The 24,252-nt window shown below is 51.0% G+C and overlaps 2 protein-coding genes across 3 annotated transcripts in view; one reads left to right on the forward strand and one right to left on the reverse strand.

Moving 5' to 3' along the window:
* Positions 1–24,252, forward strand: part of MACF1 (microtubule actin crosslinking factor 1) — a 471,369-nt gene that overhangs the window by 425,619 nt on the left and 21,498 nt on the right. The window lies entirely within an intron of this gene.
* HEYL (hes related family bHLH transcription factor with YRPW motif like) lies at positions 8,179–23,759 on the reverse strand. Of its 2 annotated transcripts, none has more exons than XM_017666970.3 (5): positions 23,558–23,759; positions 17,266–17,332; positions 16,109–16,192; positions 14,773–14,854; positions 8,179–11,803 (listed from the first exon to the last, which is right to left on the reverse strand). In XM_017666970.3, exons 1-5 carry the CDS (start codon positions 23,635–23,637, stop codon positions 11,130–11,132), a joined length of 987 nt encoding a protein of 328 aa, XP_017522459.2. In that variant the 5' UTR covers positions 23,638–23,759; the 3' UTR covers positions 8,179–11,129. The 2 variants fall into 2 exon arrangements, with proteins under 2 accessions (XP_017522459.2, XP_017522460.2); XM_017666971.3 differs by having other exon boundaries at positions 17,266–17,328; positions 23,558–23,671.

The following is a 24,252-nucleotide window of genomic DNA, read 5'->3' on the forward strand; positions in this document are numbered from 1 at the left end:
AGTCCATGGGAGGGCTCTGGCCTTTCTGTGGGCTGGGGAGTCACTGGAAAGGGCAAGTGAAAGGGTGACCTCATCTGACTTCTGTGTTCACAGCTCCCTGTGGCTGCTGTGAGGAGAAGGGACTGCAGGGGCAAGGGCGGAGGCAGGGAGCCCAGTGAGGAGGCCACTGCAGGGATCCGTAGGAGAGATGGAGACGTGCTCAGGGTTTGAACCAGAGGATAGTAGTGCTGGTGGTGAGAAGTGGACAGATTCTAGGTATATCGTGAAAGTAGAGCTGATAGGATTTCTGACAGGGATGCAGGCTGTGAGAAAGAGAGGTGTCAAGGAGCACCTCCAGGGCAGTTAGCTTGAGCAGCTAGGACAGAGCTGTCATTCCCTGGGACCGTGAGATTTTGGGGAGGAGTGTGTCAGGGAAGGGGCAGGAATCAGGAGTTTGGTTTGGGACATGTTAGTTTTGGATGCCTCTTAGACATGTGGCTGTTGGACGTCCAAATCTGGACTTTGGGGCCTGAGGTGGAGACGTAACTTTGGCAGCTCTGACCCAGCCTCACCCAGGGCCACACAGGGAGGCCTACGGAGCTCTGCCCAGGACACGCTGCCTGAGTTCTCTCTCCTCAGATCCTCCCCACGGTGTCCTAGGGAGCCCCTGCACCTCCCCACTCGGGATCTCCCTACAGAAGCACGAGCCTCTGTGTCCAAGGCAGGGTGGGTACCATTCACTGCACTGGGTCATCACCCTGCAGGCTGCAGTTATTCACAGAAAACAGGAATGAACTTGCAAAACCCCAAGCCTGGTTACCCACTAACGTAGTCCTGAGTGAGGGGCAGGCAGACAGACCTCATTTTCTCAACAGAGCTGGTTACAGTTAGTCCAGGGAACAAAGCCGGGTTTCATCTCCTGTGCCAACCTCAGTTAATTAGGTTTGGCTCTGGGTCACGCTGTCCTAACAAGAGGGAAGGGGTGCAACAATTGATCAGCAATGTCTACCATAGGGATAGGGCCAGGGAGAGGTCAAGTAATACCGTGGCTGTTCCTGTGCCAGATACTTGTCATTCCTAATCTACCTGTAAATCCTCTTGGGCCTTTTTACTTAAAAGGGCCTGTTGGGGCACCAGGCCATGTGGGTCAGGCAGTCACCTTCCTGAGATTCTCAGGTTGAGTGAGAAACTTTCAGTCCTCCTTGCATCAAATAGAAAAAGCTCCCAAAGCCAACACTTGTCACTGTTTCACACCCCCACCAGCTATACAATGAAGGCCTCTCAGCAGATTCAACTCACAGACAGAACTGGAGGCCCTGGTAAGGACGTGGATGGCACCCACAGCCTCACCACTATCTCTTGCAGTGGGTGGGTGACCTCAGTGGACTGGAAGGGTTGTGGTCTTTTTCTTTTTTTAACAGGAACACATCTTTCACCCACAGGAAGATGAAGGATTAATTAGCCTCTGCTACCTGGATGTGACTTTTTTCCTTAGTTGGTACCTGATGTGAGTATACAACTTGACCTCAGGAAGATTTAGAAAAAGCACAGCATGCTAAACCAAGAAGCAGAACTTTCACATTAACATTTCTGTTTGAAGGAGATATCTACATACATTTAGTTTTTTTATATTAATAGATTTTTTTAAGTGAACTTAAGGTTTGCCATATTTATAAGTTGGATTTATTAGATTTATAAAAATGATTTAAACCCTCAGGATGGCTTTGTTTATATCAAGTAAGTGAGGTACAGAAAAGTGAAATCAGATCCATTCATCTACAAATGCACTTTAAAATGTTTGGCAATGCAACTTTGTAAAAGATCCCTTAGAAGCATTTGCTAAAGATGGTTGGATTTTCAAACAAGACTTGTAAGCTCAGTTTTAAAGGTTAAGAAAGAACTAGTGTTTGGAATAAGTAATTTTAAGGAATAGGAACAAATTGTGTATTCCAAAAAATAAACTTCTGAATAGTCTTTATGTGTTCAAAAACCATAGGAAACAACTTAGAAAGCAAAAACATAGGAAACAGCCCAAATGACCATCAGCAGATGAATGATCAACAAGTTGTGGTATATCCATACAGTGAAATACTACTCAGCAATTAAAAGGAGGGGACTGATTCATAGCACCTGATGGATTTCTAAAGCACTATGCCAAGTGAAGGAAGCCAGACTCAAGAGATTACATACTATATGATTTCATTTATAAAAATTCATAAAAGGCAACATGATAGTGACAAAAAATGGATCAGTGTCTGCCAGGGCAAGAGGTGGGAGGAGGTCACTGACTACAAAGGGGTAGGAGGGAACTTTCTGGGGGACAGAAATGTTCAGTATAACAACTGTGGTGATACCTGAGTGTATATGTTGTTAAGACTTATTGCATTGCACATTTAAAATTGGTAAATTTTATCATATTGTAAATACACCCCAATGCTGTTGATTTTAGAAAATAATACGATTTGCAAGGTCACCCAAAGCGTCTATATTCAACATGAGGAATGAAGCAGTGTCATCTGAGAACGAGATGGACAGGGTGATGGGGCTGTGAGGAGAGAGGTCGAGTAATAACGTGGCCATCACGGTGAGCTGGCGAGCCAGCCTGAAGGAGAAGCAGATGGAGCTCCCCATTTGGGGTTTCTGATCATGAATGAAGTCAAACCAATGACTTTTCTAGCCAATTGAATGACTCTTTCCTAACAGATGTAGAACAGGCAGGAAGTTGTCTGTAACCAAGATTCAGGTTTTGCCTAATAAGTATCTATTGCTGTGTAACAGTTACTACAAACTGTTAGTGGGAGTTTAACATATGTATTAAACAACATACGTTTGTTATCTCACAATTTCTGGACATGGCTTAGATGGACCCTCTGCCCAGTGTCTCACACAGCTGCCATCATGGTGTTGGCCAGGATCACCTGGAGGCTCAACCGGGGAAAAATCCACTTTAAAACTCACTCAGGTTGTTGGCGGCATTCATTTCCTCGACGGGGCCCTGGCTTCCTGTGGGCTGTCAGCTGGAGGCTGCCCCTGAGGCTGGAGGCCACTCATAGCTCTGTGCCACTGGGCTTACCAACACGCCACTTCCTTCATCAAGCGTGCAAGGAGAGACTCCTTCCAGACTAAGACAGAGTCTTATGTAAGGCAGGATAATCATGCGGTGGCCCCCATCGCCTTTGCCATCTGACACACTCTAATCATGGGGGGCATATCCCTCATGTTTGCCATATTCTATTTTTTAGAAGCAGGTCACATGATCTGCCTACCCTCAGAGGAGGGGATTATACAAGGGCATGGACACCAGGAGGCAAGGGTCATGGGGGCCACTCTAGAGTCTGTCTCCACACCAAGTGACTGCAGTGGAGGGAGAGACGGGACAAGGGGTGATTATGAGCAAGAGGGTCCATGGGCCCTTAGCTTGGTAAGGAGGGAAGTGAAACCAGGAGGTGACCGATGGCCACAGTGGGGTGGGGGTGTGGTCAGTGATTTGAAGAATTCTCCTTGAGGTTGGAGAATTTTTGCCAGGGGAAGGCCAAGCAGAGGGGGCTTGACGGAGAGCACGTGTGGCTGAGAGGATGTACAAAGTGAGGATTTCTTGGAAAAGCGTTTTTGGTGACGGTGAGTTCCGTGGGAGTGAGCAGTTGAGGTGGTGTGAAGGAGGTCACTGGAATTGGAGAGGCCACGATGGCCTCCCTGCTCCCATGCTCCCGCCTCGCCCCTTCACACTGTGACTCCTGACATGTAGTCAGATCGTAGTCTCACCCACACTTCACCCTCCAGTGCCTTCCTGCCTCCCCCTGAGTAAAATCTGACACCCTCCCACCACCCAACCCCAAATTTTATCTCCCGACACTCCACCCCTTGTTGTCTACACTCCAGCTACATGGGCTTCTGAAACCTGCCCTTGACGCTCCTTGCCGGGATCGCCCTCCTCTCGGGGAGCTTCCAGTTTCTGTTCACACTGCCCCCTCTGGGCTTCCCTGTCCGTCCCATGTAAAACAGCATCTCCTCCCCATCACTCTGTCCCCTTATCCACCTTATCCTTCTTCTCCATCAAGCATTTCATGTATGTATTTGTCTGGGTGTTTATTGTCTGCCCCTCAGGAGAATGTAGCTCCATGAATCTGGGGTTTTGTTTCATTCACTGCTATATCTCAGCACATAGATAAGCGCCTGGCACATAGTCGGTGTTCCTTAAGTGTTGTTATGAAGGCAGGCAGAGCTGATTTCCGTGTTCAAGGGGTGGCTGAGTTAACACTGATGGGTCTGAGACCAAAGCCTTGAGGGGTAAGCTGGGAGCCATTGTGGAGGCCCGGGTACCCCCCACCTCTGATGCCTGGAGGGAGTGCACACAGAAGTTACAGCGCATAGGAGGCCATAGAACTTGGAAGTTAAGAGCACTGCCCCTCAGTATCTGTGTTACCTCGGACAAATTACTTAATCTCTCTGCACCTCTGTTTCCTCACTGTAAAATGGAGATAATAACAGAACCAAAACCCAAATCATGGGGTTGTGCTGATAAACAGATTCTGCATTTAAAGCACTTGGTACAGGGCCTGCACATGGCAGGTGCTCAGTACTGGTTAACGTTATACGATTTCTCTGTGCCTGCTTATGATCTGTGACCTTCTACTGCTCTCCAAACAAGCTTTGCCATTTACTATTTTCTGATCTGGAGCAAATCATTTTACCTGAAATAAGATTGGGTTTCTCATTTGCATAATGCAGATGATAATTCTGCCCTGTATCCCTTGACCTAACTGTTGAGAGGCATCAATGAGGTTAACACACGTGGAAGCACTTTGAACTGTTCGTGCTGTATGACATGAAGCACCATTTCCCTTCCTGCTGATGGTTCCTTTGAGGGTTGCTGGAGGTGTAGGCAATGTGTGGATGGTTCACTATTTTAAGAGGCTCCAACAGAACATGCAGAGCGCCTGGGTTGGGATTTCCACTCTGGACTTCCTTGAGTGGAGCAGTAGAATCCAGATATTGCCCAAATGCTTGAGTCAAGCCTGAGTTTAAAATGGCCCTTGGACTCATGGCAGCATAGGCCTGCCGGCCAGCTTTCTGAGATCCATGTGCTGAACAAATTCTTCTGTCTTTTCCCTCTTATATGAAGCAAAAAGTCTGGGGAGCCTGGGAGTCTGTGTTTGGAGACCTAACGCCTGGCCGCTTTTCACCTGCCATTGCCAAGGAATTAGCAAGGGTGTCTCAGTAGCCTTATTCATGAGACACTCAACTTCGACAAACAGAACGCACAGCCCCAAGGGGCCCAGCCTTGGGCCAGAGCTTCGGGGCTGGTTGTGTCCTGGACAGCTGGGATGAGAAGAGAGCACGACAACCAGTGTGGGTCAGGGAAGGTGTGAGCCTCTCTCAGTGCCTCCTCCCTAGTGGGAGCCAAGATGGCGAAAGCAGGCCTTCCGGGTGCTGTGTGGCACACAAGCCCTTCAGCTGACACTGATCTCAGTTGGCTTGGGGCCCACTGGCCATCCTAGAGCAACAGATCCTCCTTGTCTTACACTGTGTTTTCTAGGAGAGTTCTCAGGAGAGCTGGGCCTAGTGCAGACACAACTCCATCTGGGGGCATCCAACCTGCCCCCGTGGGATCACAGAGTGGTAGGTGGAGCCCCTGTGCCCAGTTCCTTAAACTCTAGGTAAATTGACCTCCAGATCACGTGCACACAGACACAGGCATATGTACACACACACATACACACATGCACGTGAGCCGGGCAGTCAGTAGCTTCTGATGGCCCTAATTACCCCATTCCCAGGGCTCACCCTCCCAGGCTGCGAGGTAATGGCAAGATGATAGACTATCTGCCAATATCCAACTCACCCTTATTTCAGAGAACAGGGCAAACATGATTTTCCCAGCCTCCTTTGCAGTTTGATGTGGCTAACCATCGAAGTTCTCACCAGTGGAATGTGGATAGACATGTGTGTGCTACTTCAGGGCCTAGGCTTTACGACTATGGCCGTGCCTCCACTAAGCTTTCTTTCCCTTCCTGCTGGCTCAAACCCATGGAGACCTATCTTCAACTGTGCAGGGCCATGCCCTAGGAGATGGCAGGGGGTCAGGATGGAAGGAAACTGGGTCCTAGTGCATCTCCATTGATCAGAGCTTCTGGCTGATCTGGAATATTCATTAGGCAGTTACACGAGAGATAAATAAACTTCTGTCTTCTTTCATCCAGTGAGTTATTCCTGGGCCTCTTTGTTACGTCAGCCAAGCTTTACTTGCACCAGCACAGGGTGAGAAAAGCATGGTGGAGATGAAGGTTTCCCAGGCTAACTTGACAGTCCAGCCCATCAGTCCTGTCAGGCCTACCACTGAATGTCTTTGGGTTTCGATTACAAGAGGCAGGTTGGGAAGGAAGCAGTGTACTGAATTGGTTAAGACTGAATTGGACAGGCCTAGGTTTTAATTTTGGCTCGAACATTTATTCGGGCTGTGAACTGGGTGCTTTCATTAACAAACTGTGTCTCAATTTCCTCTTCTGTAAAATGGTGGTAATAAGAGTACCTACTCACAGAGCTATATGAGGATCAGATGAGATAAGGTAGGTCAAAGTCTCAAAAATGTTTACTATTATTAATGGGATCAGTTGATATCCAGGCCTGAGTTTTCCTACCCTCTTTTCCCAGGAAGGTGAGGAGGAAGCTAACGTCTTTAGGTGTCCAGAAATCATGAAATATTCAGTGACTTTTGAATGAATCCCAAGTCCCCAAAGCTTTCAACACATAATGTTTCTTAAGCATCTGCTATAGGCTGGGGATTAAGATGTAGCTGGATGACAGAGATACCCTCGTGGAAATTAATTTCTGCTTTGCTTCTCAGAAAGCACCAGCCCTTTTCAGGCTCACAAGCTTCCTGAATGGAAATTAACCTTGACTAGGAAGGAAATCCTGACTCTTTTCTTCACACCTCCTTACGGGATGCTGGGGCCTCAGCACACACAAGTTACAAGTATCATCTCTGGGGCACAGGCACTGATATTTTTTTAAAGCATCTAGGTGTTTCCAATGAATAGGTGGACTTGAGTCTGAATACTCCTCCTCCCAGTCACCCATCCACGCCACCCCAAGCAGGAGTTTCTTAAACAAGGTGTGACCTGAGCATTCCTTTGGCAAAATCTTCCACGGCTTCCGCTGTCCACAGGCTAAAGCCCAAGCTCTGCATGGCACTCAAGGACTTCCACAATTTGTATTGAGCCTCTTTGCATTAATGACACTAATGGAAAGATTGTGGCCCAGACCTATACTAAGGCTTTACATTTGTTATCCCATTCGATTCTGACCTATCTTGGGAGAGGGTGGCTTGGTTCAGTGTCCTCATCTGCAAAATGGGAACATTCCAAGAAAAGCATTTCGCACAGTGGCTGGTATGTAGTTACCACTCCGTTAACAGTAGCCATTACTGTAATCATCCCTGTTTTATAATGAGAAAATTGAAGTGTAGGGATGTTAAGCAACTTGCTCAAGGCCACAGCCCTGATAAGTGATGGAGATGGACCTGAACCCTGGAAATCTGGCTTTATTACCCAGACTAGCCTACCTGTTGCTCTGTCATGGAAGACAGTGCTCACCTTAGAGCCACCTTCCAGAGAGCCCCTTGATGAGTCGCCAGGTCTTTGCACAATGGTTCCTTTTGCTGTTAGAATGCCTCTCTTCCCGCTCCTCCAGGAAGGCTTCCTCCCAGCACCCCTCCTCACCCTTGCCCATGGCCACCCTAGCAGAGGCAGATAACCCCTCTGTGTCCCCGCTTTTCAACAGACCTCTGTCTCCACTCTCTCCTCACCAAACTATTACTTAGACAGGGGTGTGTGTTCTCTGATGACAATGTCCTTGTCACCTCTGCCCTCACCGTTCCTGGCCGGGCACGGAGCAGATCTCCACAGATGTTTGTTGGATTCGTTGCGAGCTGGATCCATCAAAGAGAGCCAGGCCAAGAGCAGGGAACAATACCTGCTAGAGGGACACCCGCCTGGTGTCGGATGTCAGTGTACACTCCAGAGCCAGCACACTTGCACTTTTCTTTGGCCAGAGCCTCCTCACCATTTGCCAGAACTTCAGTCTCTTGGCCCTGTCTTTCACTTTGCTCTCCAGCTTCCCCTCAAAGTCAGCCAGTGGGGGGTTCACCCCAACCCTGTACCATCCATCGGCTTGAGTTCGGAAGATTCCTCACCCTGCCAGTTCATTTATTCAACAAATATTTATTGAATACTGACTCTGAGCCAGGCACCATGCTTGGTTCTGATTCCAGGGCAGAAAGCAAAGCAGACATGATCCCCGGCTTCATGGAGCTTACATGCTGGTGGGGGAGACACACAGAAATGGATGTGCTGTGGCACATTTCTTATGAAGGGAAAGAACAGGGGACTTGGAGAAAGATGAGCTATTCAAGACAGTTGTCGGGGAAGGCCTCTCTGAGGAGGTGACACTGAAGCCAAGGCTTGAGGGTATGAAGAGCTCAGCCATGCAAAGGGTAGGGAAGGAGCATTCTGGGCAAGGGAACAGCATATGCAAAATCCTGGAGGTGGGAAAAGAGGCTAGAAGTTAGGTTGGAACCAGAAAATAAAAAGCTTGGATTTTTGGAATAATAGAGTAAGGGTTTTAAACCAGAGTTAATACAATATTATTTGCATGTTTCAAGTTCTCTCCGGTTGCTGTTCAGAACTGATTGACAGAGCAAGAGGGAAGCAAGCTGACCTTTCGGAGGGCAGTGACTGGAGAAAGAGGTGCTGATGTCAGCCCAGGGTGATGGCTGTGGGTTCAGGAAGAAGTGGATGGACTCTAAAATTTTAAGAAGTAGAATCTGGCAGAGGTTACCAGAACTAAAAAAAAATTTTATTGGATGTCTGTAAGACCCCCAGCAAATGGGGTGGGAGTTGGGGGTACTAGAAAGGCTTGGATATATAAGCAAAAGATGTAAGTCCTCAACCATAGAAACAGATACATCCGGTCACCTTTTCCTCACAATCTCCTGGGCTAACAACATCAACCAAGAATCTGAAAGTTCTGGGCCATTTCCACCTCATGAAATGCTGTCAACAGATTCTTGTTTGGAGTTGGGTACTGGAAACATGGAAATGGGTTTCCCACGGCCTCACTATGAGTATATGTTGAATTCTCAGGCTAGCAAGTCACCAAGCTGCAGGACTGCAGCACTGAGCTGGTATCCTGGGAGCAGGGAGCCACCATCTGGGAAAGCCAGGGAGCAGGGTTGGGAAGGGGAAGGAGGGGAAGCGGGGCAGGGAGAGGGGACAGGGCGAGGAGCCTTTGTGAGAAGGTGAAGTGGGTTTCAGCCTTTTGCCACCTCTCTAGGTCACCCTCTCCCAGCTCTCGGGCGTCTGCTGACTGCCCCGCAATCCCTCTCGACCTCCCTCAGGAGCACTCCTGGCCAGTGACCCCCTCCTTGAATGGGCTCCCTCTCGCTTCACTGCTGCACCTCTCAGATGGGTTCAGGACAGCAATCTAATCAAACTCACATTGAGGCGTGAAAGAATTACTTTAGCTCTTTATGCCTCCTTAAGGAATTTGCCTTTTCAAAAGAGCTTTCTGGGTCACTGAAATGATCTCTGCCCTCTGACCCACTTCTCTGAAAGGGCCCTTTTCCCCCAGGGTTTTTGCAAACTTTACTTTTGAGCCCATGGAGTCTCCTTGATTCAGCCTCTGGGGAGGGTGGTTCCACCAAAGGGTGGAGGTGGGGAGTCTTCCCAGGGGTGACACTCCAAGTATTTAGTAACCAGTGCAGAATAAGCACCAACCAATTGCTGGCTGGAGGACCCCATGCCTTGGGTCTGCCAGGCATTAATCAGCATGGGATCCTGGGGGAAACACCATGTGGTGGTGGGTGTTGGGGCGGGGGATGGCAGGGAGTGGTGCCCAGAGGAAGGAGATATTTGCCAATGAGCACAGAAATGTTTCTACATCCTAACAACAGGTCTGGCAACAGTGGACCAGCTGAATGTCATGCCTGGGACTGCCCCAATCTTTTCCAGTCTCTGCTATTCCACTGGGAATGGTTGTCGGGCTATTTGTTCACTCAGAGGAAAAGCGGCCCGGGCTGGGGCAGAGCCCGCTGCGTGGGATCCTGGGTGAACAGGATCTCAGGCCCTTGACCAACCATGCGACCTTGCAGGACCAAGCCGCCTCTGACTGTCCTTCCTCTCGCCCCTCCTCACAGTTATTTTTGTCCAGTCCGACAGCCTGTGGCTGTCCCAGCAGTCTGGGCTCTGTGGCCGGATGCAGACCAGGCTGCACAAATGTCTGGTGCTGAATCCCAAGAGGATTCCTCTCTGGGGACCATCACGTGGGAACAAGGCCCTCACACTGTGCGCCCAACATGGACCACATGTCTGGAGGAGGGTGACTGGACGACAGGCAGGGAGCCAGATTCTCTGCTCAATCCTGGCTCCTGCCTGGGAGTGCTGTCTGAGGACTGGTGTTAAGAACACCCTGTAGAGGGGCCTTACTGCTACCCCCAAAATCTCCCAGCTGTGTGCAGAGATCTGTCACTCAGCTAGGAAGAGGGCAGGAGCAGGCCCTGCTGGGTTCCCAGGTCCCAGACCTTGGCCGTGGTGGACAATGGGTCTATCCTATGGTTCAGTGCGATGGGGTGGGTGGGGGCAGACAGGGTTCCCCAGAGACCTCTTTGCGGGGGTGGGGGTGGGGGGTGGGGGGCCCTGCTAAGTTACTGTCTCAGGAAGTGAGGCAGACACTATGTTCTGTGCCTAAGGGTATGGGAAGGCTGCAGCCAGTCAGTATTCAGTCACTGCTCCTGGCTGGGGTCTGATCTCTCTAGGTAAACAGTCTGCCTCAGGCCATTGTGCCTTTTAGGCTAAAACTTTGTTTCCAGACCTAACATACATGTCTGCTGCCCTGTGTGTGTTGGAGCAGGGATAGGGTCTGGGCAAAGCTCTCAGGGGCTCTCCCGGGACTCCTCTGTCCAGGTAAGACATGAGACCAAGCCTCTGAGATCCAACAGCTCCTGGAGCACTGGGTGGACAAGCTGGGGTGAGCAGTGAGGAGGGGAGACGGGCCGAAGGAGGAGGAGCCTTCACATACGAGCCAGTCCAGGAAGCAGGGCCATTTCTGGGGCTCCTGGAAAAATAACTTTCCTCACTCCTGGGGCGAAAGCCAGCTCAGAAAACCCCAATTTCAGTGACTTCAGAGACCCGGGAGTGGTAGAGCATGGCTCCTGCTGGTCTCCCGGCTGCCCCTAGGGAAGAGAGCCTGGGGGCAGGAACAGCCACACACGCAGGGGACCCCACAACACCAGGGGGTGGGGGGGAAGAAGATCGCAGGAGGGCTGCCATGTGGCTGCTCCTGGCAGCCCTGCCACTGGGGGCCGTGGGCAGGGGGGCAGCTGGCCTCTCCAGGGGGCGGGCCCTCCGGGAAGAAGATGCCCCTCGACTGGGCAGCAAATTCCTCCGGGCTGGCAGGATGGTGCCAGCAGCTCTGCGCACAGGAGCGGCTCGGAGGGCTGGGATCGGGTAAGCAAGAGAGGAGGCGCTGGGGAGGATGGGGCCAGGCACTCTTCCTAGGATGGCGAGCTGGCTGCTCGGGGCTGACAGCCCTGGGCAGCTATGAAAGAAGGACCAGGGCCAGGCAGGGAAGGCCAAGGGACCCGCGGGCGTGGGTGAAGGCTCCATCTCAGCTGCATAGCTGTTGAGGTGGGAGAGCAGGCGAATCCGGACGGGGTCTGCACGGCTGCTGGGCCCTTCCAGGACCCCCAGGTACCTGATGACCTCAGTGAGGCACTCCCGAAAACCGATGCTCCGGAAGTCAACTGCCAATGCTCGGGCATCAAAGAATCCTGCAAAGTGAGGCATGATGAGGGCATGCCAGGTGGAAAGACAAGTACTGAGCCTGGGGCCGGACTCCCTGAGTTTTGGACCTGCCTACCCCAATCACTCCCTGTGCAACCTTGGACAGAAAGACCTCACCTCTCTGAGGCCCAGTTTCCTGGGGTAGAGCAGGGGGAGCTGTGAGGGCCAAATGCATTCACTAAACTATAAAGCGTTATAAAAAATATAAAGTATTGTTTTCATCGCAATTCATAACTAATGCAGAGAAGAAACTGTGACCCAAAGATAACTTCATTTAAATAGACACTTGGCAGGTGTACAAGGGCTGTGCACATGGCGGTAGAACAACCCCTGCCTGCTGAGGGGACAGGTGCTGGGAGGTGGTGGCAGCACCCATCAGAGCTGGGACACTCCTTGGAGAAGGCAGCATAGTGTAGCAGTGAAGCACGACGTCTTTGAAGGCAGCAGAGCTGGGTTTAAATCCCAGCTCTGCCACTTACCTAGCTGCCAGACTGTGGACAAGTCTCTTAATCTTCTATGCCTCAATTTCTTTAGCTGTAAAATGGGCATAAAGTAATACCAGCTGTACAGAGCTGTAAGGGTGAAATGAAATGGTGCGCAGCAGGACTCAATAAATTCAAAGTTAGCTATCACTTACATTATTGGTTTGGCCCCTGTAGGCATTCAAGTTTGTCCTCCAGCCCGGAGGGCAGTCTGGAAAGCAAGGCCCCTCCCTCTCACAGCTGCTTCCTGGTCCATATCAGGCCAGGAGCCCTATCTTTGCACAATTTCACTGAGGTCTAACCAGGTGGACTGCCCACAGAGCAACAGGCACACTTAGCTCTATTGTGCTTCCTGTTATTGCACTTTGTAAATATTGTATTTTTTTTACAAATTGAAGTTGCTTGGCAATTCTGTTTCTAGCAAGTCTACTGTACCGTTTTTCCAACAGTATTTGCTCACTTTGTGTCTCGGTGTCACATTTTGGTAATTCTCCCAATATTTCAAAGGTTTTCATTATTATTATATTTGTTATGGTGATCTGTGAGCAGTATGACTTGCTGAAAGCTCAGATGATTGTTAGCCTTTTTTTAGCAATAAAAATAAAGTATTTTTAAATCATGGTATGCACATTGCTTTTTTTTAGACATGATGCTATTGCACACTTAATAGACTACAGTACAGGGCAAACATAACTTTGACATGCACTGGGAAGCCAAAACATTCATTTGACTTGATTTGCCGTGATATTTGCTTTATTGGGGTGGTCTGGAACCAAACCCTCAATAACTCCGAGGTGTGCCTGTGTACACATTCTCACTGCCTCTCCACCTGCCTCTCTCTCAACCACCTGGGCAAAGACAGAGCAGCCTTGGTGAGCACTGGCTATGGCAACAAATGTCTGGTCCCCAGGTCATGGCAGAAGCCCCTACAGGACAGCTCTGTGGGGAACAATGTTTGGAGTCAGGCATCCCTGGGAGTGAGACCTAGCCCTGCTGTGTACTTAGCCGTATGATTTTGACCAAATCCCTTCAGTTTCTATTTGCTCTTTTTTTAAAAAACATTTGCTGAGTTCTTATGAAGTACTTAATTGCATTATCTAATTCAATCCTCATAAAACCCTATCATTGTTGCCATTTTAGAGATGAGAAAACTGAGGAGTAGAGAAAGTACATCATTTGCCCAAGGCCATAAAGCTAAGAAAGTACATTATTTGCCCAAGGTCATAAAGCTAGTGTGTAGTAGAGCTGGGATTCTTAATTCAGGGGATTCAAATCAATTCAACTCAGGATTCAGACTCTAAGCCATAATTCTCTGTCATCCCATTAGCTCTTAGCCAGAAAATGGTGAACCTAAAAACCCCACCTTCAACGTTCTTGGGAGAATCAAATGAGATCACATTAGTGAAAGCATTTGGAAACTATAAATGCTGCTCAAATATTAATCATTATTTTTCCTTTAATTGGATAACCATAAATGTAGTTTGAACTCTCCTTCCCACTGGTTGATTAGAGATGGAAGTTTCCACGGTTGGCTGTGCATGCCTTCAGCGGAAGCTCTCAAAGGGACCACCTGATCGGGGTCATCTGGTGTGCCTGCTAACCTACAAATTCCTAAACTTCAACCCAGACCTACTGCCTCAGAATCTCTGGCATGTGACTCATGGCTTTGCCTGCCCCCAGATGATACTGTGCACACTGAGGCTTGAGAAGCATGAGGTGAGCTGCTTAAATGCAACTGTCCTCTCCAAAGGTAGCAAGTTAGGATTTTAGGATTTAGGTCTTTGTCACCAAGGTCTGCAGAGTGTTCAAGGATTCTAAATTGTGAAATCACCACACTACACAGAGAGCCTCCATGTAGGCAAAATTTCCATTCGTCCAGAAGTCTTTAAAAGCCATAGTTCCATGACTTTATTGTAATGGACTTGCTCAAAATCATGGAATGGGTTACATTTGTATTTTACTACAATCCTGTCACTGATCTCCAGCTGTGAGTGTGACTTATCATCCCAACACTGCCAATGACACAACAGCCCAAAGGCTAGACCAGTGGGTAGGTATACCAGTAAAAGGTCTGTGGCTACAAATCTCAGGCAGGCCCCTTCCTGGGTTCAGCCTGGGATCCCAGTAAACTGAGCTCGGTCAGGTTGATACTTAATGAGGCTCTGGGGGGTTTGGGGTGGGGGATCAGTAGGACCAGCCTGTTTAGAAGAGCTCTCCAAGGTCTAGGACTGGACAGAGTGAAGATGCAGAAAGGAATGGAGTTGGGACAAATGGAGACACTGAAAGTAGAGAGGGCAAAGCAGAAAGAAGAGAGACAAGCTTTGCAAATGTTCCACCTGGATTGGCCTGCCCTCCATAGACTGTGAGCTCCATGAGGGCAGGGATGCCGTCGACTTTGCTCATCAGTGATCCCCAAGGCCCAGCCCCTTATATTTGTCACATGAATGACTCCAGGGATAGAAGGGCATCAGTACCTGTCCCGCCAGTGGCATGGAGCATTTTCAAGTGATCTACTGTCATCTGCAGGACCTCAGCTTTCTCCAGCTTGGAGGAGCCCTATGTGGACAGAGACAGAAGAGTGAAGGCCTGCAGCTGACCTGCTCACCTCCCTGCACTGTCATCAGCACACACTGTCTCAACTTTCTCCTCCTCCTCCCACTCCACCACTGCCTGCAATTGGGCTTCTGCTTTGGCTAAGGTCTCCACATCAAACAGGTTCTCTTCAGTCCTCCCTGACGCCCACCCGCCCGCCGCACTGCTGACTATCCTTCCTGAAACCCCTGCGCCCCTGACCTCCATGGCACCATTTATCCTTGGCTCTCCTTTCACCTTGCCTCTTGCTCTGCCTGTCCCTTAAAATAGTGCTGTGCCCCAGTGCATGCTGGCTCACTTTTCTCACTGCACACTCTCCCCAGAAGGTCTCACTGACCTCCGTGGCTTCGTGCACCATCCCCAGAATGCCACATCTGTGTACCCACCTGTCTCCCACACCTGCTTTACTGGGAATCCAACTACACACTCACCATACCCAAGATCTAGCTCATGATCTTACCCACAAAGCACTTGTTCTTCCTCTGTTCTCTTGGGAAATGTTTCCTAAGCCTCCAGCATCACCTGGTCTCCCAGGTGAAACCTGAGGGTCAGACTCTCCATGTGAGTTCTTGAGGGCAGGTGCCAGGTCTAGGTCATGACTGGCCCTGTGAAAGTTTTATTAGTGAACCTTTGTGGACTGACTGACTTGTTCTCACCAGCACAAAGGAAGGCATATGACCTATGACCATGCCTTGGAGCACAGGGAGGAGAATCTTTGAGGCTACCTGATTGATTCAACTGTCTGACCTCTGAAAGACAAGGTAGTTTTTCACTCCAACCTGTTCAATGGCAGAGTGTTTGCTCCCTAAGCAGCTTGTTCCACTTTCAAATAGCTCTGGAAATGTCAATACTGCAGAGGGATAGGGGGCTTCAGAATCACACCATTCTGTGGTCCAGTTCTGCTCTGCTATTTACTGGCTGTGTGACCTGGTGCAAGTTACTGCACCTCTATGCCTCACTTTCCTTCCGTGTGCAATGGGCACAATAATCCCTATCTCTCAGGATCATCTGAGGGTTCAGTTCAATGGGCTGATGGACTTAAACCCACACAACACCTGAGACACCTCAGTAAATACGAATTTCCAGTGACAGATATCAACAAATGATATCACAGCACTCCAGGCAGCTGCTACCAATCAACAAGAGATGCCCTGAGAAATGGAACTTCTCTGCCATCTGTACACTATTTCCTCTAGAATAATCAGCAGTGTCACATACCTGCTTCTCAAAGGCAGTGGGGACCAAGCGCCGCAGTTCAGAGAGGCTGCTGTTGATGCGGTCCCGGCGCCGTTTCTCTATGATCTAAAAAACAATGACAAGAATGTGCACATAGGCACTTCATCACAGGTGATAAACACAGCAGGCACATCACACCACCAGTGTGCCTTGATGGACACTGACTCACATTTTCCCTCACAACAGTTTGTGAGGGAGATGAACCTATTTTTACTTTACAGAGGAGGAAACCAAGGCTCAGAGAGGGGCAGTGATTTGGGTAAGGTCACACATCAGGGAGAGCAGCGCTGGGAGGAGAGCTCGGCTCTCTGGACTTGGCCTGTAGGAGTGATACTCCAAATGTCCAACCACCGGCCCAGCAGGGCACCAACCAATCGGAACAGAAACAGCAGCCAAGCACTGGAGCAGGCCCTGGAGGCCCCTGCATGGCATGTTACCCCTTCAATTGCTGGATCAGGAAGAGGCCTGAGGAGGCCTAGGCATTGCTCTCTCCAGCTGGAAAGGCCTTTCATTCACCCTACCTCATTCTCACCTCCCAATACCGGTAGGAGAATACTGATTGCAGGGCAGCAATTAAACCCCCATTTGACAGATGAAGAAGATGAGGTCTGGACAGAGTAGTTTGCCTAGGGTCTTATGGTGGTTGAGTAGTAGGTGTGGTCTCTGCCACATTCCAGGCCTTTGGACTCCCAGGGCGGAAGCACAGCTGCATCCTGGGGGAGGTGGGATGGGATGGCTGAGAGCAAGCAGGGAAGCCCCCTTCTTCTGTTCCCCTCCCTCACCCCTCAGCACACTGAGAGGAACTTAAAGTCCTGGTCTCAGAGAGAGGAGGGAAGGCTGGACTAAGTAGTGTTGGCTCCCTGTGTGTCCAGTGTTGCTGAGTGCATCGTGTCAGTTCGCTTCATCTTCAAAACAGCCCTTTGAGGTAGGCACTATCATCACTCCAGCTACACAGAGGGGTGAATGAGGCAGAGAGGTCACGGGCTTGCCCAGAGTCACCCTGACAGCTGCTGGCAAAGCTGGGATTTGAATCCAGACAGTCTTGCTCAGAGTGTTGTTTCTGACCAGGAAACTCCGGGCCAAGCCTGGGGGAATCAGGCAAACCCTCCTTGAGCAACTGTGCTGAGACAGACACTCACCCCTCTGCGTTTCTTCCTGGCTTGCATCTGTAAAGCGCTGGGGGTGGACAGTGGCCTGGCCATCTGGCTGGAAACAAGAAAAAGGCTGGTTTTTCAGAGCTGGGGACCATTTCCCGAACCCGGGCCGACCTCGAAGGAGGCAGGGTTGTGGGCAGGCATAGCCCCCCTCCCAGACGGTCCCCCAGGCCGGGAAGTGGCGCAGGGCAGGCGTGGGTGGGGATGCTTTCTCTCCCCTCTCCCCCGGGGCCCATTTCGCCCCTGGCCAAGTCCTCCCCTGCGCTCGGCTTCCTGCCCTGGAGTCTCGGGGCAGCTGGGCCGCGGGGGTCCAGGCTCTTGGGCCACCCGGCTCGGTCCTGCCCCTGCCCCTGCCCCTGCCCCTCGCCCTTGCCCTGGCATTGGCGGCGGCCCGCGCGGGTGTCGGGGAACCGCAGCGGGCCCGGCCCCTGCAACCCGATCCCCGGGCGGGGCAACAAGGGCACGGGCCAGCGGCGGCGGCCGCCGGCGGGTTGGGTTTCAGAGGGAGCCGCTGGGAACGAGCGTGGAAAGAGCAGATGCCGCCGCTTCCCACGGGCCGGGCGCGCCGGCCGCCCGCCCTCCGCCAGGCCTGCAGCTGCCGCCTCCTCCCACGCAGCACGGCGGGGGGCGAAGAGGGGCGGCATCTGGGTCACAGGCCCCTCCCCGGCTCTCAGGACACTGCGCTGGCCTCCCCAGAGGGCTCTCGCCGGGAATCACGTCGGGCCTCCCCTCGACAGGCCAGCCTGAAGGAGGCGTTTGCTCGCTCCCCAGAAGTCCCCATCCACGCGAAGAGGCTCAGCCCTGCAGAGCTTTTCCTGCCCAGACTGACCCGAATATTCTCCAGCCCCAATGCTCGTCGTCAAAACGGTTTCCTGGCTCAGAGTTTCTTTTGGAATGGAGGGGATTTGCAGGGTTGTAGTGAGAGCCCTTAATTTGGCCAGCATTTTGGAGGCCCCGTCCAGGGCAGGCCAGGACTGGAGAGGGTCAGCCAGGCCCCGACCCTCCCGAGGCTCACTATCACGCACATCAACAAGTAACTCTAGACAAGGGGACTCCTCTGCCATTTCAGAATGCAAAATGCCACACATCTGAACAGGAACGCTTGAGCTTGCTTCCCCCTCACACCTCTCCGCCTCCCCTGACTCCCATCTCAGCAGTTCTCAGTTCTGCAAGGCAGCTCCCTGGCCACCATCTTTGATTCCTCCTCTGTCCTCACCCTGCCTCATGAGAACCTGCCCATTCCATGTCTAGGACACATCTTACACCTCCGTGCCTCCACTGCCACCCTCAGGACCAAACCTCTCTCACCTGTCACCTGGACCACTGCTTGACTTTACCCCCTACAAGCAGGCAGAGTGATCATTTAAATGTAAATCTGATCTTGTCACTCTCTTAAAACTCCTCAGGGGCTTCCCAACTGCTTTTAGGATCCAGGGCACCATCTTTTAGGTGGCCCAGCTGGTCTCTGTCCAACCCCTAGATTCAACTCTCTTTTGCTGTGTGTGCACTAGCCTGTGACTGCATTAACTCCTTCCTGTGGTTGGACACACTGTTCCCTGAGCCTAAAATTCTCTGGCCTACCCCATCTCCCTGCCCCCAAGTCCTGGCCCCTTTGCCTCATAACTTCTACCACCCTTCAGATCTCAGCTCACATATCACCTTCCTTTCCTGACATCTCCCCTCCCACTAGATATCTCCTGCTCTACACTCTTCCTGAATCGTGTGTTCAAAAATTTATGCCTATTCTTGTCTTATATCTATATGATTATTTGATTAATCTCTCCCACAAGTCCTTAAGCTCCATGAGGCCTTGACCCATGTCTGTCTCATTCACTACTGTAGCCCCAGTACTCCACAATTGCTTGGAACATGGCAGAGCTCATGGCTGCACTCTCTTCTCCTGCCCTCATCTTTGGCATCACTGGGGAACAGAGATAACATCAGAAGAGCTAGGCTCTAGGCCTTGTGGAAGGGGAGCATATATGGCTCATCAGGAGAGCCCCAGCCCACGTGACTACACCCTCTTGGCATTAAAGGTTGCATTATTTTCATTAAATGCTCGAAAAGAGAAGGTTGCAGGAGAAACCAGATCAACATACATCAAATCCTACTTTTATGCCCCTGGCTTTGTCCAGCTACATCTGGAAAAGGAGCAAGCTAGGTCCAGGGCTCAGATGGCCAGAGATCTGTAGGGCAGCCTGCTTACAAAGCTTCACTTAGGACAAGCCCCAAGAGCAAGGTATACTAAGAAACACAGCCTTTGTCCCCCACCCCCTTCCCTGCTAGATAAAGTGTCTCTGGGGGGTTTTGGTTAGCACTGCACACGTCACTGCCTCTCAGCATGATCCCTCCTCTGGGACTATCTGTTGGAGGCTGATGAACCCCTTTCAGGGCACGGCAGCTCTGCCATACTTTTTTCACTCTCCTGGTCACTGGTTCTCTGCAATATTATCTCTTCTCCCCTACTCCCGTGTCTCACAGGCAAACCTCACCTCACAGTTCTCTTGGCAGCACTACATATATTCCCTCCTTTGGTCCTAACAAAAGCCCCATTTTACAGATGAGGATGCTGAGCCTTGGGGAGCTAAGGCAGCTTGCCCAGTCTATGCAGCTGCTAAGGAGCAAAGCCAGCATGGGAATCCATGTCTTCTGGCTCCAAATTCAGCATTGTTTTCCTTCCTAATTCCTACTTCCTGTCTGTCTGAATAGCCCTCCAGTCCCCTTATCCTTAAAGCTCCCAAGAGCTCGGCTAGAGCTCACTTCCAGGCTGTGATCTGGCCCTGACTCTGGGAGGAGGTGTGAGAGCTGCTTGTCTGACAGTCTGGAAATAAGGCAGATTTTCACAGACCCAGAGAAGATACGTTGACCACCAAGATCTGCTCCATGGACTATAAGAGGTCCCTAGCTAGAATTCTAGGGTGGTCTCTTGGGGAGGGACATCTTTCCAGGTGGTCTGGCTGCCAGTCCTGGCCACCCTCAGAGCTCACCCTTAGTTCCCCCTTGGGAACATCTCCATGGAGCCCCTGCAGGTAACCCCACTCATTCTGCATTAACCAAAGGCAGAATCACAATGTCTCCAAGGAAGGGCTCTCAGGTAGCACTAAGCACACTTGTAAAAGGAGGAAGCTCAGAAAAGGAAGGGGTCTGCTCCAGGCCACACAGCAAATGAGAAGAATTCTGGAACTGGAGCCAAGTCTTCTGGCTTTTCATTCAGTGCTCTGTCCAGGGCACCCCATGTAGTCATTGAGCATCGCCCACACACCTCCCCACGTGCATCTCATAGCCAGTTCTTTTTGTTCTAGACAGCACTTCCACATTCACTTGTCTCATTGATTGCAGTATAGCCCTGTGACTTGTGTTACTGGAGTCACTTATCAGAAAAAATAATCATTTGATAGATGAAGTGACAGAGACACAAACAATTAAGAATCATGCCAAGTCCAGTCTTCAGACTTCTAGTCTTTTCATAAGACCATGTTGCCTTGTGAACACAACATTCTCCAACTGAATGGTGACCCCTTAGAGAGTAGCACTCACTGGCACTTACCTTGTGCCAAAGCAGAGGGCTCTGTGCTTTAGGTACATTACCTCACCAAAGCCTCACCCTGTGAGGTAGGTTTTAGCATGCCCATTTTGTATGGGGAGAAAACTGAGGTTCAGAAAGGTAAAGTCACTTGCCCAAGTTAATGGTGGTGAGAATCAAACTCAGATCTGACTTCAAAGGCCACCATGTGCCTTACATAATGTAGGAACAACCCACAGCCCCTGACCCAGTGGCTGACATGTGATAGGTGCTCATAAAATGTTTGGAGAAGGGTAGGAGAGAGGCTATAGTCTCTGGATCCTACCTGTGCCAAGGAGCTGGGTTTAGATAGGAGCCTATAGGTGATTTTCTCATATGGGACAGGATACCATCAGCAGGCAGATGCCCACAGTGACGACAGACACACCCAGCTCTTGACATCTCTGAGTGTGGGGGATTTGTGCCCTGCCTCTGACCCTGGGGAGGCAAGCTGCCCCAGTCCCATGGCCCTTACCACTGTTTATCTGGCTTTCTTTGTACATGAAGCTCTTCTTCTCTGAGAGTTCCCTGAGGGCAAAAGCTGAGCAGGATACATCTGGGCCCCCCACGCCCAGCCCAGGGTCTGGGCCACAGCAGGCATCGTTCAGTGCTCCCTGAATTGAAGCATTGATGTCTGCTGGGGGGAGGGCCCTTTGGTGAGTTCTACAAAGAGAGGTCTATAAGTCAGCTTCTGCCAGATGTCCAACTGCTTTCTCTCCTCTGAGGGGGTCTGCTCCTCTCAGAATCTAGACAGTCTCTAAAAATGGGCTCTGGCTGAAAGGACAAAAGGCTGCCCACTGATCCTTTATGCCACAGTCCAAATGCCACCACCTTCAAGAAGCCCTCCCTGCCACCTTTGGTTGTGGGTGACCTCTCCCTGCTTAGGTGCCCTCACAGCCCACAGTCTGAGTCTCCTTCCATCATCCATCCTATCCGTGGTTTTTGTGTGACAGGCAGATCACTGGGCAGGCTGCAAATTCTTTGAGGACAAAACCCAGCTCTGCCAGCCCAGCTCTCTGGCATCAATTTTGTGCCTCTGATTCACAAAGACCCAATGACATTCGAATTTGAGACTCCTTCCACCACATGGTGCTGGGAGTTTCCTCTTTTCCTAGCAGGCACAGACTTAGGGAATTGCTTTTCTAAAAAGCAGTTTATGCTAAACAATTTTAAAACGTTGTAAAGGTGCTCAGGAAATTGTATTATACACCCAAACACCTAATTGGAAGGATGCAAAGGGAATATCTATTGCTTTACCTTCTATTGTAAGTTATAAATAATTGGAAGTTGGCTGCATTTTAGGATTTGTGATTGAGGCAGGATCCCCTGGTCTCAGAAAACTGGACATCACTGAAATTATGAAGTGCCCTCAAAAACATCCCTAACAGATAAGGGGAAAAAAAAGGGGGAGCATTACTATTAGCAGACATAATGTAGGGGGCGGCATGGGGAGGGCTGTACAACACAAAGAAGACAAGTAGTGATTCTATAGCATCTTACTATGCTGATGCGCAGTGACTGTAATGAGATATGTGGGGGGGACTTGGTGATGAGGGAGTCTAGTAAACACAATGTTCCTCATGTAATTGTAGATTAATGATACCAAAAAAACAAAAAACATCTCTAACAATGAACTGAATACCCCTTCCAAATCTATTCTAGAGAGTCAGGTTTGGATGAGCCACATCATCTAGCCTTCCATTTCCCACTCCCTGTCCTACTTTATTTTACTACTGATTCTTCATCAGGCTAAGAAAGGGAAGGCAATGGCCCAAGGTCACATGGTGAGTTGGTGGCAGATTTGGGGCTGGGACCCAGGCTTGCATATTCTCAATCAGTCCCTGCTATTCTTTAAGGGTTCTGGGTATCACACGTTGGCTGTCTGATACTAATTAGGCATTTGCTATGTGCTAAGCCCTGTTCTAGGCCCTTGACATACAGTTATCTCATTTGATTTTCCCAATAATCCTATGAAGTTCATTCTATTATTTATACCCATTTTACAGATAAGGAAACTAAAACTTAGATTGTTCACAGAACTGGGAATTAGCAGAACTAGACAAGCGCAGTTCAGAGCATTTACCAACAGCTGAAAGACATTGGCAACATGGTGGTGTGGTAGGAAAAGCCCAGGAATTGGAGCCTATGCCCTTGCACTCACAATGGATGAGTCAGCTCTTATTTTCTCCAATACCAAAACCTTAATTCAAAAGTCCAATTTGCTCTAAGGGACATTTTCTTCCGAGGGAAGCCTTTTGTGTACTATATAAAAAGTGCAACCAATCTAGGGTAAAACTGGGAAAGTATGGTTATTCTGCACAGTGAGGGGATTCTGGACAGGGGGTGTGGAGTCTATGAGTTTCCTAAAATCTTCAGGGAAAACTCGCCAGTCGCCTCCTTCCCTAGGCACTTCGACAGAAAGCCGATCACCGAGACATCAGGCCCCTGAGCTGAACTCTATCTCCATCCCAGTGTTCTGAGCCCTAAATGGCCAAGAGCGCACAGGATCGCAGTCACTCGTGCTTGTAACGGCCCACACTGCACATGTGCCCTGCTCTCCCCCGCCCTGCAACAAAACACAGCTGGCGGACGGTCGGTCGCCCACTCCTGCATCTCCTGCGGCCGCCCCGAGGGCTAGTCCCCGTGCTCGCTGAGCTGGTCCGGGCGCCCCCGCCCCGCTCGCCCTCGACGCGCAGTCCCCCACCCCGGCCTTACCTCAGCTCGCCCTCGCGGCCCACGTCGATGGGTCCTTCGGACTCGCTGTCGTAGCCGCTCGGCTCCCGGGGCCGCTTCATGGCGAGCGCAGGCTACTCGGTCTCAGCCAGGCGGTGCGGGCTGCGAGCCGGGAAGTCGGGCCCCGCCCCGGCCCCGCCCCGGGGGCGCCGCCACCGCCCTTTCCCAGGGCCCTTTCCTGCGCCGCGGCCCCGGGCGCCCCCTCGCCCCCGCGGTGACGCGCAGACCGAGCCGTGGGAAGGCCCCGGGCGGTCACCGCCCCCACCCCACTGACGGCTGGGAGGTCCGGCTCGGCTCCGGGGCTTCGGCCGCCGCGCGCTGGGTGGCCTTGGGCAGGTGCCCTTGGAGGCCCACCACGGAAGCCAGGAATCCCCGCGTGTCCCTGGTTCGCCCGGGGCGCTGCTGGCCTTTAGAGGCTCCGCGTGTGATGCCCCAGCTTCTGCAAGGGTAACCCACCTGCTGCTGCTTCCTGGGAATCTGTGGGAGGCCCACGCATTTGGTTTGGTGAGATTAGTGGGAGTGTTTGTGGCCTGATCAACTCCCTAAGCAGCTTCTTCCGTAGGTGTTCAAAGCAAGCGGAATGTGGGTTGAGGGAGGCTCAGACCTGAGAGCGGTGACTGTCACCCCCCAAAGGGACAGCTGAAGTTGTGGCTGAGCCCCTGAACAGGACTGGCTCT

Source organism: Manis javanica, chromosome 4, assembly GCF_040802235.1.
Source record: "Manis javanica isolate MJ-LG chromosome 4, MJ_LKY, whole genome shotgun sequence".
NCBI lineage: Eukaryota > Metazoa > Chordata > Mammalia > Pholidota > Manidae > Manis > Manis javanica.